Here is a 15945-nt window from a genome sequence, read left to right on the forward strand (position 1 = left end):
TTGTCTATTAAAAGACTGAGAGTCTACAATCAGCTCTGTGGGACTCTCCTGCACAGAGCAGCTTTGAGCTAAATGCTAATGTCAGCATGCATAATGTTCTTAAATACAATGACTTTATAGCCTAAATGTAATGGATGAATCAGAACTTTGACCTTATGAATGCTTTTATACGAGGTTTAAGTTTCATCAAAGTTATTCAGTTATTTTCCACAGGGAGCATGAATGCCTGCACCAGATTTACTGGCAGTCTAACTGGTATTAACTAGAAATCCCTCTAAAAGTAGTAAATGTGAAAGTGTAATCTGCACCAGAGGAAAGTCAGGGCATTTCTAAAGTTATAAGGAAGTGTCCTCTTGGTGTCTTTCATATTTGAACTACATTTCCTGGCAGTAGTGCTGTAAATGTTTAGATACCTCTCCAACTCATAAAATGTTTGGACAGCTGATAATGCAGGAAAGGTTAAAGCATCACTTTAAGCTCATGAGGGGGTTTTACTTCTTATTAAACAGACTGAAAATCTGTGTCGTCAGCATAGCTTTGGAAAAAGATGCCATGCCTCCTGATGGCATTTCCTAAAGGTAGCTTAAAAATATTAGAGTAGGGCCTAAAATTGAACCTTGGGGAACACCGCATTTCATTTCATTAAATTTAGATGAGCGATCCCCAAGATTACTAAAGAAACGGAAAAGGAGCACCCTCCCAATACTAAACTATATATTAGGTGCACGACCAAAACAAGATCAACTAGAACTGAGAAGGTCAGCATTCAAAATGTCCTTTAGATCAGATTATTAAGGCTTTAAGGCACAATGGGTGCATTTCGACTCGTGGTTTTCTTCAGCGTTGTGAACAATGAGCAGAAGGGCACCTTAAATACAGGAAGTAACTCGAGCAGTACAGGTACATCTTTCAAAATAAGACACTTAATGTTCTCTGGGAGCTTAGTGTCCTCCTGGATGACATGCAAAAATCCAACACTGCAGTGTTTTTCTCAGCAACAAACTTCACAGGCATGTTTTGAGGACCTCTGAGAGCAATATAAACTTGTCTTAAAGGGGTCAAATACGGGACCTTGAACTAACATGCCCTCCATCGCACAGTGTGGCCTCTGTGGGTAAAACGTCTCACAAAGGACACACGCACCTGGATAAAGGACTTCCTAACCAACCATACCCAAACTGTGAGACTCGGCCCCCATCTTTCCTCCACCCATACCCTAGGCACTGGCTCCCCTTAGGGCTGTGTGCTGAGTCTCCTCCTGTATTGTCTATACACCTACGACTGCAAAAACAACGTCATCGTCAAATTTGCTGAAGACACCACAGTAGTCGGACTGATCTCAGGAGGGGATGAGGCAGCATACAGGAAGGAGGTCCTGAACTTCAGGAAGCAGAGATCTGACACCCCCCCACATTAAGGAGGAGCTTGTTGAGAGGGTCCACACCCTCAGGTTCCTTGGTGTCCTCATCTCTGCTGACCTCACCTGGACAGACAACATCACTGCGGTCACCAAGAAGGCTCAACAGAGACTACACTTCCTAAGGGTCCTTAGGAAGAACAATCTGTCCACAAATCTGCTGCTAGCCTTCTACCGCTCGTCCATCCAGAGCCTGCTGACGTACTGCATCACAGCTTGGTACAGGAGTAGTACTGAGGCAGACAGGAAGAGGCTACAGAGGGTCATCACAGCAGTACAGAAGATCGTTGGCTGCCCCCTCCCCTCCCTGACTGACATTTACACCTCCTGATGCCTCAGCAGAGCACAGAACATTATCAAGGACAGCTCACACCCTGGTTTCATCTGTTTGACCTGTTGCTCTCCGGCAGGCACTACAGGTGTATCAAAGCCAAGACAAACAGACTCAGAAACAGTTTCTTTGCCAGAGCCATAACAACCTTAAACTCTCACATTACTGATTCATAATAACTGTGAACCCACTGCATTTTCGCAATTATTTGTTACATTGCACTTTCTTTTGCAATATTGCACTATTGTATCACAGGATGTTGGTTGCACTGTGAAAGGAGCAGCTCTTTGCAATTTCGTTATACTTTGTATGATGATAATAAAGGCTATTCTGATTCTGATTCATTTCCAGTGTGTCACACTTAAGCTGAGCTGAACTTTTTTCAGAAACTTGAAAATCTGACACACCGTCTAGGACTCGTTCTTAGTGATATCTGAGCAAAATGTCCTGAATCTGCAGCCAGCATTGACAGAGCAGTGATTAATATGTTTAATATTCCTACCAGAAGGTTTGAAACATTTTTCTGCCCTAAAGGAAAAAAAAATTTGAATTGAAGTTTGGAGAAAAACTCGCGCAGCTTTGATGAATGACTTGTTTACATTGACTAGCTCTCTGCTCTTATTGACTGGATTCTATAAATATTAATAAACTGCTTTTATAAGTAGCCCTTTTGAAATGAGCTTTAAATGGATTACTGAGACAGTGGCAGAGCAAACTTAGCAAAAAAAAAAAAAGAATAAAAAATATAAAAAATGTTTGCGATGATGTGGCTCACCTTGTGTACACCCCCAGTGGCAGTGAGGATTTCTTGCATATATTTTCACATAAATATCCACCGTTGAAACTCCTCAGAGTTTAGACTTGGCAGAAACCCCAGACTGCATGACTCCTGACCTGGAGCAGAGCTAGAGGACAGCAGGATGTGTATAAATGAGACATTACTGTCTCTGCAGCTCTTTCTTTATTCAGCGTGATGGACTGCTGTGTCACGCTGCCTTCGGTCAGTGTGTAGGAGAATAAAAAAACAGACCATCCTCTGGTGTGTTCAGTCTGTTTTAATCAGGATGAAATGATGTAATGAAATAAAATCAATAGCATTTTCATTTATAAGATGGATGACTCAAAAAGACAACTTCAGAATGCCTTTATTTGCCTGAAAGCCTCCATGTAACATCTGGAAGGTCATTAAGTACTAGGATGGAAGCGTGACTTTGAGGTGAGGTTGGTATTCAAGTATTTGTCAAAGATTATTCATGCTGTCAGATAAACTGGTCAGATATAAACGGACTAAAGTAGTCATGCTAAAAGACGGACAGACAGTATACCTTCTACTAACATTAACGCGTTTACGCTTGTGATTTATCTTGAAACCTTAATGCTTAAAAACAAATAACACAATTTAATCATACGACTAAGTTTGACCACAACTTGCTCCCATAGTCCTCCAGCCTGTTTATGTTCCTGGGGGTGAAGAGGTGAGAGGGTCAGACACAGCCAGCAGTGATGAGTGAGGAGACAGACCCAGGTCTGCTTAATGGTAATTTTCTTTTTTAAAAGCTGGAGAATGTTAACCTTGCAAAGCAGATGGACACGCCCATTTCTTTGTTTTTCACTGGCAAATCCATCTTGTTAAGCGTCCAAATGAAACATTTGGGCCCAATTAGAAAGTGACAGGACCAATCAGCGAGGAGGGGCAGCATTTTCAGGCGCAGCAGAGCCGTGACGTTAACAAGCAGCAGCAAGAGCTGGTGCAGTTATGGAGGAACAGATTAGCGTGGATGTTGCTAAAGCGCCAGTTTTATCAGAACTTGACAACATTTCTTCTTTGAAAGAAGAACAAAGAACAGCAGTGAGTTGTTTTCATTTCAAAAATGACAAAAGTTGAGTACTTACATGTCTATAGCCGCCATGTTTCACGTTGTTCCTTAGTAGCTGCACACGTGCAGCTCGATAACTGCTACGTCACTCGTTTTGTTGCTCTTATTGGCCCGTAGAGATGTGATAGACAGAACATTCATCCAATCACACTCTGAGTTTTTTTCAAATTCTCTGCCTTTTCTCAAACGCTTCCTATTGAAGCTTTCCCAGATGGATGTGTGAAACACATCCATCTGGCGTGTCAGGTTAGGAGAATGTTAGTTAAGATAAAACCAAAACTGTGGGTACATGCTGCAGTGATGAACTGTCTTTACACTGAAGCACGAGTCTGAAGTTCCACCTTCAGTTTTCTTCTTCAGCTGCTCAGATAAATGCTTAAAAGTGCTCCAAAACTTTGAATAAGTCCTGTTTGTTTGCAATATTATTCCAGTGTAGAAATCCGTGGTGGAATCGGCAAAATTAAAGTTAAATAGCAAACTTTACCAGCTCAAGACGGAAAACATAATGCGTTCAGGTAACCTCAGTAAATTAGACGACTATATTCTATACATTATGATGTGTTCAAATGTCACATAAAAATGAGAAAATTAAGTTTTTGATGAGAAACTTCAATACAGTTGTGAATATGTGTTTATATGTGAGGGATATACAACAGATGTGACAGACTGAATCATAGCTTTTTAACTCAAGCTCCACTCAGCTAAGACCACTTGTAGTTTCAATATTTGTCCTCATTTTTTCTCTCCACCAAACTATAGAAAGTATCGATAGTGGTATTGATAAGGACTCATATCAGCACTTTAATGTGCTGTACATAGAATTAAAAGAATAAATAAAAACACTTGACAATAACATTTAAAAAGCTAAAAAACAAAATATACTGTGATCAATCATGATTAATCACAGCGTAGTGATGTGAGCATAAACTTAATTATTTTTGTTGCTAATTTCATTGTATTTAACATGCACTGTCATTAATGTTTCGATCCATGTGGGCCTTTCTAGTCATGCACTCCCTGGAAAGTCAAAGCATACTGCTTGACTGACCCAAGGAGCATCTTCTGAGCAGAGCCTTCTCCGACAAGTAAAACTAGATCTATTTTACAAAATAATTGTTAAATAAATTATGTGACAAGAGTTTTTGTAACGACCTCTGATAAGACTGTTAAAGGTTGAATTCTGTGTTTTTGTTTTGGTTCTTCTCTTACCCTGAGTTTGCTAGAGAAAGTTTAAATTGATATGATCAAGTCACTCACTTCAGAAGACTTTGCAGCACTACAACAATTAGCAGGCATTAAAAGTACAAAAAAAGGTTTATTTACAAAATAAAGCAACAATCGAGTAACATTTTCACAGGAAGGAAATAGGGGGATCATCTTTGTGAGCAACAAAAGGAACATTCAAGACTGAGCTGAATATTAACATTGATCTGCACAGCTTTCTACCACAGACTGTAGCTTCAAAACTCTGATAAATATCATTTAAACACTCTGGAACATCTCCTCCTTGAAGCGTCAGTCTTTAATAGTTGCTGAATAAATGGAGTGAGGACATTTTGATTCCTAGAAGACTCCCTGGTATCATGACAGAGCATCTAAAGAGTCACTGCTGATTAGAAAGCAAACTTATTACGGATGATCTCGCCTCCCTCCACCTCCATCTGCTCGTAAAGCCACTTCCTGTCGCAGCGGCACTCCACTCCACACTTCCGTGAGCCGCACTCGGAGCAGGGGTAGAAGCAGCCCATACAGTCCACGTCCAGACAGTCACACATGTCCTTATTGTTGGAGAGAAGTCGCCCTTTACTGTCGTAAACTCTGCTCTTTGCTGCCAATGCTTGTCTGCATACAACACATCAAAGACAAATGTTAATGACCGGTTGTTCACCTATGCATAAACTGCTTTCATTGGGTCTGGTTTTACCTTCTCAAAAGAGTAAAAACAGCTAAAAATTATATTCAAAACCCCATATATGCATGACTGCTGTTTTTACTTTTACCAAAGTATGTTTTTGTGCATATTTTAAGTTTCACAGTGGAGTCAGAAGGGACAATTTTTACACTAGGATCAAATGTCCTCAAAAAAGTATTGTATATGCAGCGCTGGAGTGAATCAAACACTTCTTTAACTGGGAAAGGCTACACACTGAACAGAGCTCATTGTTTCAGAGAGCAAACATTCACTTCACAGTGTTACAGAGGTAGAAAAAAATCCTTCAAGAATTTTCTTTATTTTGGAATTTCAGAAAGCTGCAGCATGACACACAAACACACTGTCTCACCTGTCACTGAACTGTTTTCCTCCACGGCTTCCTCGTCCGCCCTACAGGACAAAAATAGAGGAAATTTAAAGGGAATAATCCAGACTCAAGATCACACATTTTATATTTATACTTTTGATACTACGTTTAATTGTAGCACATCTTTTTATTGTATGTTCTATAGTTAAATAAGTAAGTAAGTAAGTAAGAAGGAAGAACAGTTGAAGAACTATAGGCCTTTGTTTTTTTTTTAAACCTGAAACTGCCCTTGAGAGAGAGCGAGAGAGAGAGCAGTCTAAATGGCACAAATGTGATGTCAATATATTATTCTTGGGTTTCTTTTTACAGACGACTAATTATAGGAGATTTTTTTTCATCTTGACATGTTTAGACTGTCATCTGCAGTCTTCCTCTGAAGTGTCAGGTGACTGCTGTAACGTGTCCTCATATGCAGTCAGATGACGCTTCTGAGGAAGACTGCAGATGACAGTCAAAACATGTCAAGATAAAAAAAACATCTCCTACAATTAGTTGTCTGAAAAAAGAAACCAAAGAATAATATTCAGAATAAGAAGACAAAATGAACTTGCTGGATTTATGATGTCAACATATCAGTATTTTTTAGGCAACATTTTTGCTGGTTGAAAATAAAAACAAACCCAGTGTTGTGAGCCAAGGACTCCTATCACTGTTTGCCATGTCACCAAAAGAGCTATTGATAGTGTTTGATTTGTACCGGTGTCAGATGTGAGTTCAAAATTCTTGTATTCTGGAGAGAAAAAAAACATTTAGGGCCTGTGTCCATAACTGGATTTTTAAGCACTGGCAGCGCTGATAATATCAATTTCAGAATGCTTCTCATTAGCATTCCTATGCTACAAAAAATGAATCCCTCGTTCCTCAGGATAATCTATAGCGTGGTTTTAAAATAGGGCTGAACGATTTGGAAAAATAATCTAATTGTGATCTTTTTTACCCAATATTGCAATTGCAATTTGAAACGCAATTATTCCTTAAGTTCCTCATTGTATGTATTTTCCAACAAACATAAGCAATGAATCATTCTATATCATAACCAACACAACACTAGATTAAACTACCGCTGAAATTTAAAAAAAAGAAACAAAAAACAAAACAAAAACAAAAAACCCTTATTGTTGTGGTTTTAACTTTTATTCCAAAGAGGATATGAATTGTTGTATTGAGGCAAGTGGTTATTTTATGTCATTCTCATATTCAATAAGAAAAAAGGTACAAAAAATGAGGAAAGTAGGATTTTTTTTTACAGACTACTGTAAAAAATGGCACTTGAATGATTGAATGATTATGTAACGCATATCATCTCTGCTGCAAAAAAAGTCTGAAACTGGTATTTTGACACAAATTTCAGGTTAAAAAAATATTGCACTGTTTGAAAATTGCTGCAGGCCATATTGGGATTTAATCTAATTTTCGATGAATTGCCCAGCCCTATTTTAAAATAGCTCTATGTGCTTCATATTTCTGTATTTCAAGGAAACACCACACCACAGACATGCAGACAATGTACAGGAATCCCGCCCTGACACAGGCAGCCACTACAGACCTTAAAACTGCCTTCAAAAAGAAGACAAAGATGAGTCAGATTATACACTATTGTCAGAAGTCCCAAAGTTAAGTGTGCTAAACCATGACAAAATTGGACTGAAGGTCTGGAAACAGACCAAACACGGGTGTTGTGTGACACTGCTCATCCAAACTTTAAAAGGGGGCTTTCTAATTCCTGCATGCAGATGTTTCAGTTTATTTGTTGCCTGAATATTTCATTACTTTCAGGACACAACAGCAGCTTAAGAATTAAGAATGCTTATATTTTTGTACTTTGAACACTTGTCATAGTCATAGACAGCCAAAAATATGGCCTTTTTGGTCACATCCTCCATGCAGAAATCCCTACCTGACCCCCACAGTGCGTTTTCTACTGCTGCATGACGTCCTCTGCTTAGAACCTACATAGCTGTGGCAGGTTGAAGCCAATCCCAGCTGTCACTGGGTGACACCCTGGAGTGGCCACCGTCTGATCACAGTGCTTTAGGAACAGATAAATATCCACACTCACATTTATGAGCCTAATAAGCATGTTTTTGATCAGTGGGATGAAGCCGGGGAACACAGGCACACACAGGAAGATCATACAAACTCTGCACAGAAAAGCCTGTATCTGAGTAAAGTGATGGAAAGTGCCACTGATCTTGACTCATTCAATTATATGAAAAAGAGCTTTGTCATTACTACTCTGATTTGATGCTTAAAACCCCACGGTAAAACATAATTAACCACCACTGACAGTAACTCACCCTTATTCCTCCTCTTTTGTCTCTCCTAAAACCAGCGGCCTCTCTCGCTCTGTCTCCCTCTGACTGTGTGGTCACCGGGCTCGCAGCATTTGTCTCTTTAGGGGCCACTCTCTTACGAAGTTCAATCTGTGGGTTTTCACAGTAAAAAAATTACTTAGCATAGAAGTAAAGCATGGTGTACTGTTTGGATTAAAATTGTTAGAAAAAAAACACAGCTTCATCTCTTGTGACTCCACACCTTTCCTGAATCCTTCCCATTGTTAAATATGGTGGGCACCGCATCCTCCCTCAGGAACTGTTTCCCGTTGTAGTCTCTGAAGCAGTCAGCTCTGAAATGCTCCGAGCAGAGGCAGGTGTTGGCAGTTGGGATGAAGTTCCTCATTCCCAGGCTTTGCACCCATTTGCTGGCAAGTTGAGGTTTGCTGAGTGGAAACCTGATGTACATAAAAGAGAGGCGACGGTTTCAAACAAGACTTTGTACAGGCAGTTAAATTTTACACCAGAATATTTAGCTTGGACATGATTACATTGATATCTGTTTCAATACCACAGCAACTAAAATAGAAGGAACTGTGACTCTATATTCGGTAAACTTTTAGTTCTTGAAAATTACAAGTAACAAATACATTTTGACAAAGTCAATTTGAAAATCCCATTTGGTCATATGATGACTTAATTTAAATTGCAAGTAATTTCCCAGACTCAGTAGCTACTGAGGAGTTGTACAGTTAAGTATTAACTTTCCTTACTAGCAATAACATGAGAATATTGATCTCCATCCAGGTTCTTCAGGTAAAGTCACATCTTTACAAAAAAGTGAAAAACAACAGCTGTTTTAGGATGTGATGTGGAATCACTCTCTAGCTGTGTGCTACTGCGTGGTCAACAGCGGTGGATAAAAATACAAGACAATTGTACTTAAGTAAAAGTTCAGTTACTCTGGTAAGGCTTACTTAAGTAGAAATAAGTCATTTTAATGCACTCAAAAAAGGTACAAGTAAGCAAAAAATCTCAATTATAGTAATTTGAGGAAATGTAATTATTTACTCTCCACCTCTGGCTTTTGAAACGTTCTCATGTGATGATTTATGTATATGGTCATGTGACTGTTCATGTAATTACCTTTACCTGCACATACCGAGGCACTATGCACTTGGTACTTAAGTTTGATGAAGGGGAACTGTGCTTGAAATGCCACTACTTTGGTGCAATAAATAACTTGGATTTTTGAACCCTGCAGTGGGCGAGACATTCTTCCTGATCTCTTGTGGCACTAAAAGGTTGCTATCGTATTTTGTAAATGTTGAAAACTAGGGCTGAACGATTTGCAAAAATAATGCAATTTAATACGCAATTTTTCTTGGGTTAATCTTATGTATTTTTTTTGACAAATTAAAGCATTCAATAATTCCATGAATAAGACCAGGTGTATTGAAAACAATGAAATTATGTCTGAAGCAATTAATCCATAGCGTGAATCTGAATATGGGGGTGCAACAAGCTTTAAGATATAAAGAAGGTAGCTGGGGCGCAGTGTTAATTTTGTCGACTAAAACTATGACTAAAACTATTCGTCCACAGCCTTTTTATCATGACAAAAACTAGACTAAGACTAACAAAAATAGATCTGTGATGACTAAAATGGACAAAAACTAAATTTAGTTATTGTCAAGATGACTAAAACTAAAATAAAATGTAATTTAGTTTTTGTCGCACATTCAAAATTCGTGATATTTCTCCACTGTGGGTAAATCTGTCAAAAAAACAATGCATCTGTATCTATTCTGCCTCTCAGCTGTAGAAAGCAGGGACCCCAGGTTTGGCAGGGTGCAGAGAACACATTACCATGATTTGGTACCAGATTCAGGCAAAAAAATAAATGCTTGGACTAAAAGTAAAGACTAAAATGTGAGGACTTTTTTTGGACTAAAAGTAGACTAAAATATTTTGAGTTTTCGTCGACTACAACTAGACTAACACTAAAAAGGGTATAAAGTACTAAAATGGGACTAAAACGTATCTCATTTAAAGACTAAAACTAAAATTACAAATAGCTGCCAAAATTAACACTGCTGGGGTGGGGAGGTGACACTGGCTACCAGCTGATTACAGCTGCAGTTTGACTTTCATGAAGTAATGCTAGGTTTCATCAGTTTTAGATAAAATGAGCCAAATATCTTTGCTTGTATTACAAATGTGATGTCATTTGCTTTCTGGGCATTATCATTTTTATGTCACTCATTTTGATTAAGAAAAACATACATAAAACACAAAAAGGAGAATTTTTGTATACCATTATAAAAAAATTGACACTTTAATTTGCATAATGTGCATAAAATCTCTGCCACGGCAAAAATGTATTTATTAAACTGGTATTTTGACACATTTCAAGTGAAAGAAATATTGCAACTTCTACAATTTGAAAACTGCAGCAGGCCATATTGGGATTTAGTCTAATTTGCGATTAACTGCCCAGCCCTATTGACAACTTCCAGTTTCTAATGGATTCAGTCATCTTCAGCACACCTGCGTTAGTCAAAGATGTAGATTTTATAGATTTAATACTTCTGATATTAACGCTTGTGAGAATAATGAAAACTGTATCATATAAAAACACATGGAATCTACATATCAAATCAAATCTGGCAACTTCATATAGCAGGGTTTTGGGGTAAGTATTCTGGGTGTTATAATATCTGGTGATGCAAATATATAGGCTAAGTGGCACGAATTAAAGCCGATTTAAACCACTAATCAATAAAATAATTGCAACTGTTCTCAACCAGTAGAGGGTGGTATTTACTTTTAGCTTCTCATGTTTGACATCATTAAATATAGAAGACATAAATAAAAGGAAAGGGATATTATGCAATTTCATATTCACAAAATTATAATAAAACGTATTAATTCATAAATTGACGTACTTTTCATTCATGTATTTGTCACAAAAATATTAGAAAACCATGTTAAAGTTGTACAGTGAGCCCTATGCTGATAGATATCGTACTGGAGTTAAGAAATAGTTAAATCCGGTGTTAATTCTGCATTAAGGGTTAATTTAATCAGGCATTGTTAATTATTATTCACAAAGACTGGCGTTAGTTCTGATTCAGCACGGTGGGTGACCATACACCAGCTGAAGATCATCAATCATACATTATAATCATGCTATGGACAAATGAAACGTATCTAACTAAATAAAAGTAAAACCACAGCGTTTAAGTCGGTTTTTATTCTTCATGCTCAAAGAGAAGCTGATGGAGTTAGCGAGAACTTAAGCTCAAACAGCGATAACTCACCTGTAAAATCGTATTTCTGACCCTTTCACAAACTTATTGTTGCACCCCGATACCGCACATATAACCGGCATGGTTCCTATTAAGTAAATTTATGCGATAATCCCACAAATCTTCAAAGAAAATGCAGAAAAAGCGACCCACACCGCTGTTCGGCGATTGTTTTCCTTTGCATTTCTTCTTCGTTAGTATGACGTTACGACTTCCGCTACCGGCTTTGTTTTGTGTTACTCCGCCCTCTAGTGGTGGCTCCGAAAATCATTCACAACAGATGTGTATCTCAAAAAAAATGGGAGTATCATGGATATATCTCCGTGATTTACTTCAAAAGGTTACACGTTTATAAATTATGGATTTATATCATACAAAGTGAAGCATTTCAAGACTTGTTTTTTATTCAATCGTGATGACTTATGGAAACCAAAATCCACTATCTCAGAACATTGGAATATTGTGGGGAAAGTCCAAGTTGCGAAGGTTTCCTGAGCCTTCATTCTCTCACTCTGGTTCAGTACAAACAACCACAATCATAGGGGAAGACTGCTGACTTGATTATTGTCTAGAACAGTGGTTCTCTACGTTGGGGTCGGGACCCCACTGGGGGTCGCAAGACACTGAGAGGTGGTCTCCAGATGCCTTAAAAAACTAAGAACATTTTGAATGACATTGTTGCAACTTACACCAATTTTGCCAAATTTTAACACATTTTGCAACTTCAAACCCATTTTTGTCCATTTTAAAGCCTTTCCACAACTTTTTTTTTTTACCAGTTTTTGCCACTTCTAACCCAGATCTTTCAACTTTCTGTTTATTGTTGGCTCTGTTGACACATTGCCACTATTAACCACTTTTACCACTTTTTAAGCCACATTTCACAGTTTGATATGCCCATTTTTGCCAGTTTCTGACTTTATCCGCCTCAGCTAACCATTTTTTGGCAGTTTATATCAATTTTCATCCCATTTCACAAAATTTGCACCTACTTTTGGCACTTTGGCTCCATTTCAGCCACTTCTGAATCCCCTTATACCACTAAATATGCCCGTTTTTGCCACTTTAACTCATTTTCGCCATTTCTTTTTGCAACTTTTAACCTATTTAGGTCACGTTTTGCTATTCAATATTTGTTGCTTTTTGCCCTTATAGGCCACTTTTGCACCCCTTTTCAACAACTTTTGTGTAGTTCAACAATTTTTTTTCCACTTTGTCTAGCCTTTTTTTTTAACCAATTTTTGTTATTTTTTTGTTACATTTTGAAACTTTTCTGCCACTTGAAAAAAAAAATAGGAAACAAGTGGTATGTAATGGCAAAAGATAGCTTAAATGGGCAAAAAGAAGATGCAAAAATTGGCAAAAACAGGAAAAACGAGGGTACTTAATGGCAAAAGGTAGCTTATTTGGACAAAAAATGGCAAAAAAAAAATGGTGATAAGGGCAAAAATGGGATAAAAGTGGCAAAAATGGGGAAAGTGTCAAAATGAAGTTGCAAAAATGGTCAAAAAAATTAGGGAAAAGGGGTGTTTAATGGCAGAAGATATCTTAGATGGGTGAAAAGTGGCAAAAATGGTGAAAGTGGCAAAAAGTTTCCCTATTTTTTAGGTTTTCTAGGGTAATAATATTTAAAATTAAGACATAAAAGAGCCACAAATAATCACAAAAGAGCCGCATGTGGCTCCAAAGCCACATGTTAAGTATCACTGGCATAGATGGAGTAATTTGAACAAAAGGAGCTCCAACCAAGAACTGAGTTCTGAATATATTTTTGGGACTGATGTTTTGTGACCTTCTAATATTCTAAGATAATGGATTTTTGATTTTGTGAGCTGTTATCATTTATATCAAAACAAAAAAACGCCATAAAATATGTCATTTTGTATACGATGAACATAGAATATATGGGATCTTCTCTTCTTAAAGTATATCTCGGCATTTAAATGAAACCCGGTTCAGATGAACGTGTAGAAGAGGTCTTACTGCTGTTGCCGGGGCTGCCTGTGAGACTAAACGCAGGGTAAAAAGTCCCAACCTTCCTCTGAGCCTGATGAAATCCACCTCCTGCTGCTGCAGCCGCCTCCAGCCTGAGCTACCCGGCCTGCTGCTGAATCACATGATATAACTCCGCTCACTAAAGAGCTAACATGCTAGCTTCGGATGTCAAAGCCGCTGTCAACAGCCACAAACAGACGGAGTAGCCTACAATAACCAGCAACTTGTCAAAAACTGGCGGAGTTTCTGGCAAGTCAAGCTTTTCGTGCATTTCTTCGCGTGTGTTGTGTGTGAAATTAGCCTAGCTTGCCAAGTAGAAGTTGTTGAAAGGGAGTTTCTTTCGAGTGCGGGGGTGTTAAGCTAACGTGTTGGCCTTGTTTGGATTGACTGCGAAGGTTATTTCACCCCAACATCGCTTTGTTTTTGGCACCTAACGTGTAATAATTAAACTGTGCGAGGGTCAAGGAGCTGTACACTGAAATAACGTCATTGGTGGCTAATGTTTACATATCAAACTTACAGCTAGCTACGTTTCTTTGATTAGCCACTAGTTAAGTAACAAAGGCTGTTTAGCCAATTAAACAACTTAACTGGGGTTAATGTCTGCTCTGTGCTAGAGAGAAACAAAGCTTACACGTTTAACATTTAAACTGTCAAAGGCAACACAAGTTTCGTCTTTGTATGTTTACATAACAGCATTGCGAAACAATGCTAACAGTGCTAACGCAGTGACACTAGACAACTTGCTAACTAAACACCTATGCTAATGTAAAGGAGATGTAAAGGTAGCATGTCTGATTGTTTTCTGTCTTTGTCTTTTCTACTGCTAACTTTATGTGGTGTTAAAGTGTATAGGCGCTGAAGTGATGATCTGATAAATACAGCTGAATGATAAACTTGCTTAAATATGCTGTAAAACGCCTCACAGCTTCAATAATGAAATGAAACAGTTAAATGAAATCTATAACGTGAAACTGAAATCCTCTGGTTCTCCCTCTTATTCCACTGCTTTATTGAGGCGGCTGTAGCCTGGACAGATGTTACACCTGTTGTTAGGTTGAGATGAGTCCTTTCTACTTAATTTTTCATAATTTATTATGACCTGACATTCCCCTAAAACAACTCCACCCAATGTTAACCTGAGCATGTTTCTGGTGAGAAGAAGTGAAAACATCAGGGTGGGTCTGTGAGACCGAGGGGTACTGAATGTACTTCTTCTTCCATCAGGGTGTTGGTGGGAACTTGAATACATTGTAGAGCCTGTGACTTCTGAAAACACTGACTCTTTGCTTTCCCAGGAGTTGTTGCTGAGTATGAATGTCCATTTTTGCTTTAGTAGAGACAGACAGACTCTGAGAGTTTTAGAAAGGAATGTTTCCCACCCATTTAGGCTGAGGTATTTTTACACCGTCACTTGGCATTCTGCAAAGGAGGCTTCCAAAACCACAGCAGGGTTGTTGTCACAATACCAGATGTGTATACTTATATGCAGTACTAGCGAAAATAAAACTATCTCAATTCAGGCTGGGCAGCTAATTGTCATTCAAGTTGAATCGCAATATGGCCTGCTGTGATTGTCAAATCACAAAGGGTGCAATATTTCTTAAACCTTAAATGTGTCTCTACAAGCCCCAGATATGACATGGTCAAAAAAAAATGAGATTGTGGCCACAATATAGCTATAACGTTAGCATGAAATACTAATTCATGGCCACAAAACACTAATTCATAGACACAAAATACTAATTCATGGCCTCAAAATACTTATTCATGGCCACAAAATACTAATTCATGGCCTCAAAATACTAATTCATGGCCTCAAAATACTAATTCATGGCCACAAAATACTAGTTCATGGCCACAAAACACTAATTTATGGCCTCAAAATACTAATTCCTGGCCACAAAATACCAATTTATGGCCTCAAAACACTAATTCATGGCCTCAAAATACTAATTCATGGCCTCAAAATACTAATTCATGGCCACAAAATACTGATTCATGGCCTCAAAATACTAATTCCTGGCCACAAAATACCAATTTATGGCCTCAAAACACTAATTCATGGCCTCAAAATACTAATTCATGGCCACAAAATACTAATTCATGGCCACAAAACACTAATTTATGGCCTCAAAATACTAATTCCTGGCCACAAAATACCAATTTATGGCCTCAAAACACTAATTCATGGCCTCAAAATACTAATTCATGGCCTCAAAATACTAATTCCTGGCCACAAAATACCAATTTATGGCCTCAAAACACTAATTCATGGCCTCAAAACACTAATTCATGGCCTCAAAATACTAATTCATGGCCTCAAAATACTAATTCATGGCCACAAGGCACTAATTTCTGGCCTCAAAATACTGATTCATGGCCACAAGGCACTAATTCCTGGCCTCAAAATACTAATTCATGACCTCGAAACACTAATC

General features: G+C 38.2%; 1 protein-coding gene across 1 annotated transcript; it reads right to left on the reverse strand.

The window, feature by feature from the left end:
• Window positions 1–4920: 4920 nt before the first annotated feature.
• On the reverse strand, window positions 4921–11692 carry LOC121511257 (ADP-ribosylation factor-like 14 effector protein). The gene is made up of 5 exons (XM_041789864.1): window positions 11522–11692; window positions 8461–8656; window positions 8223–8348; window positions 5908–5948; window positions 4921–5467 (listed from the first exon to the last, which is right to left on the reverse strand). The coding sequence occupies exons 1-5, from the start codon at window positions 11590–11592 to the stop codon at window positions 5239–5241; spliced, it is 663 nt and encodes a 220-aa protein (XP_041645798.1). The 5' UTR covers window positions 11593–11692; the 3' UTR covers window positions 4921–5238.
• Between the last annotated feature and the right edge of the window lie 4253 nt (window positions 11693–15945).

This window comes from Cheilinus undulatus, linkage group 1 (assembly GCF_018320785.1).
Source record: "Cheilinus undulatus linkage group 1, ASM1832078v1, whole genome shotgun sequence".
In the NCBI taxonomy this organism is placed as follows: Eukaryota; Metazoa; Chordata; class Actinopteri; order Labriformes; family Labridae; genus Cheilinus; species Cheilinus undulatus.

Bases quoted from the DNA above. Each gene is read 5' to 3' on its own strand.
- LOC121511257 (XM_041789864.1), bottom strand. From the start codon at position 11,592: ATGCCGGTTATATGTGCGGTATCGGGGTGCAACAATAAGTTTGTGAAA. The intron at 8,657-11,521 runs GTGAGTTATCGC...TATGTACATCAG, and splicing joins TCAGAAATACGATTTTACAG to GTTTCCACTCAGCAAACCTC. The intron at 8,349-8,460 runs GTGTGGAGTCAC...GAAAACCCACAG, and splicing joins ATGGGAAGGATTCAGGAAAG to ATTGAACTTCGTAAGAGAGT.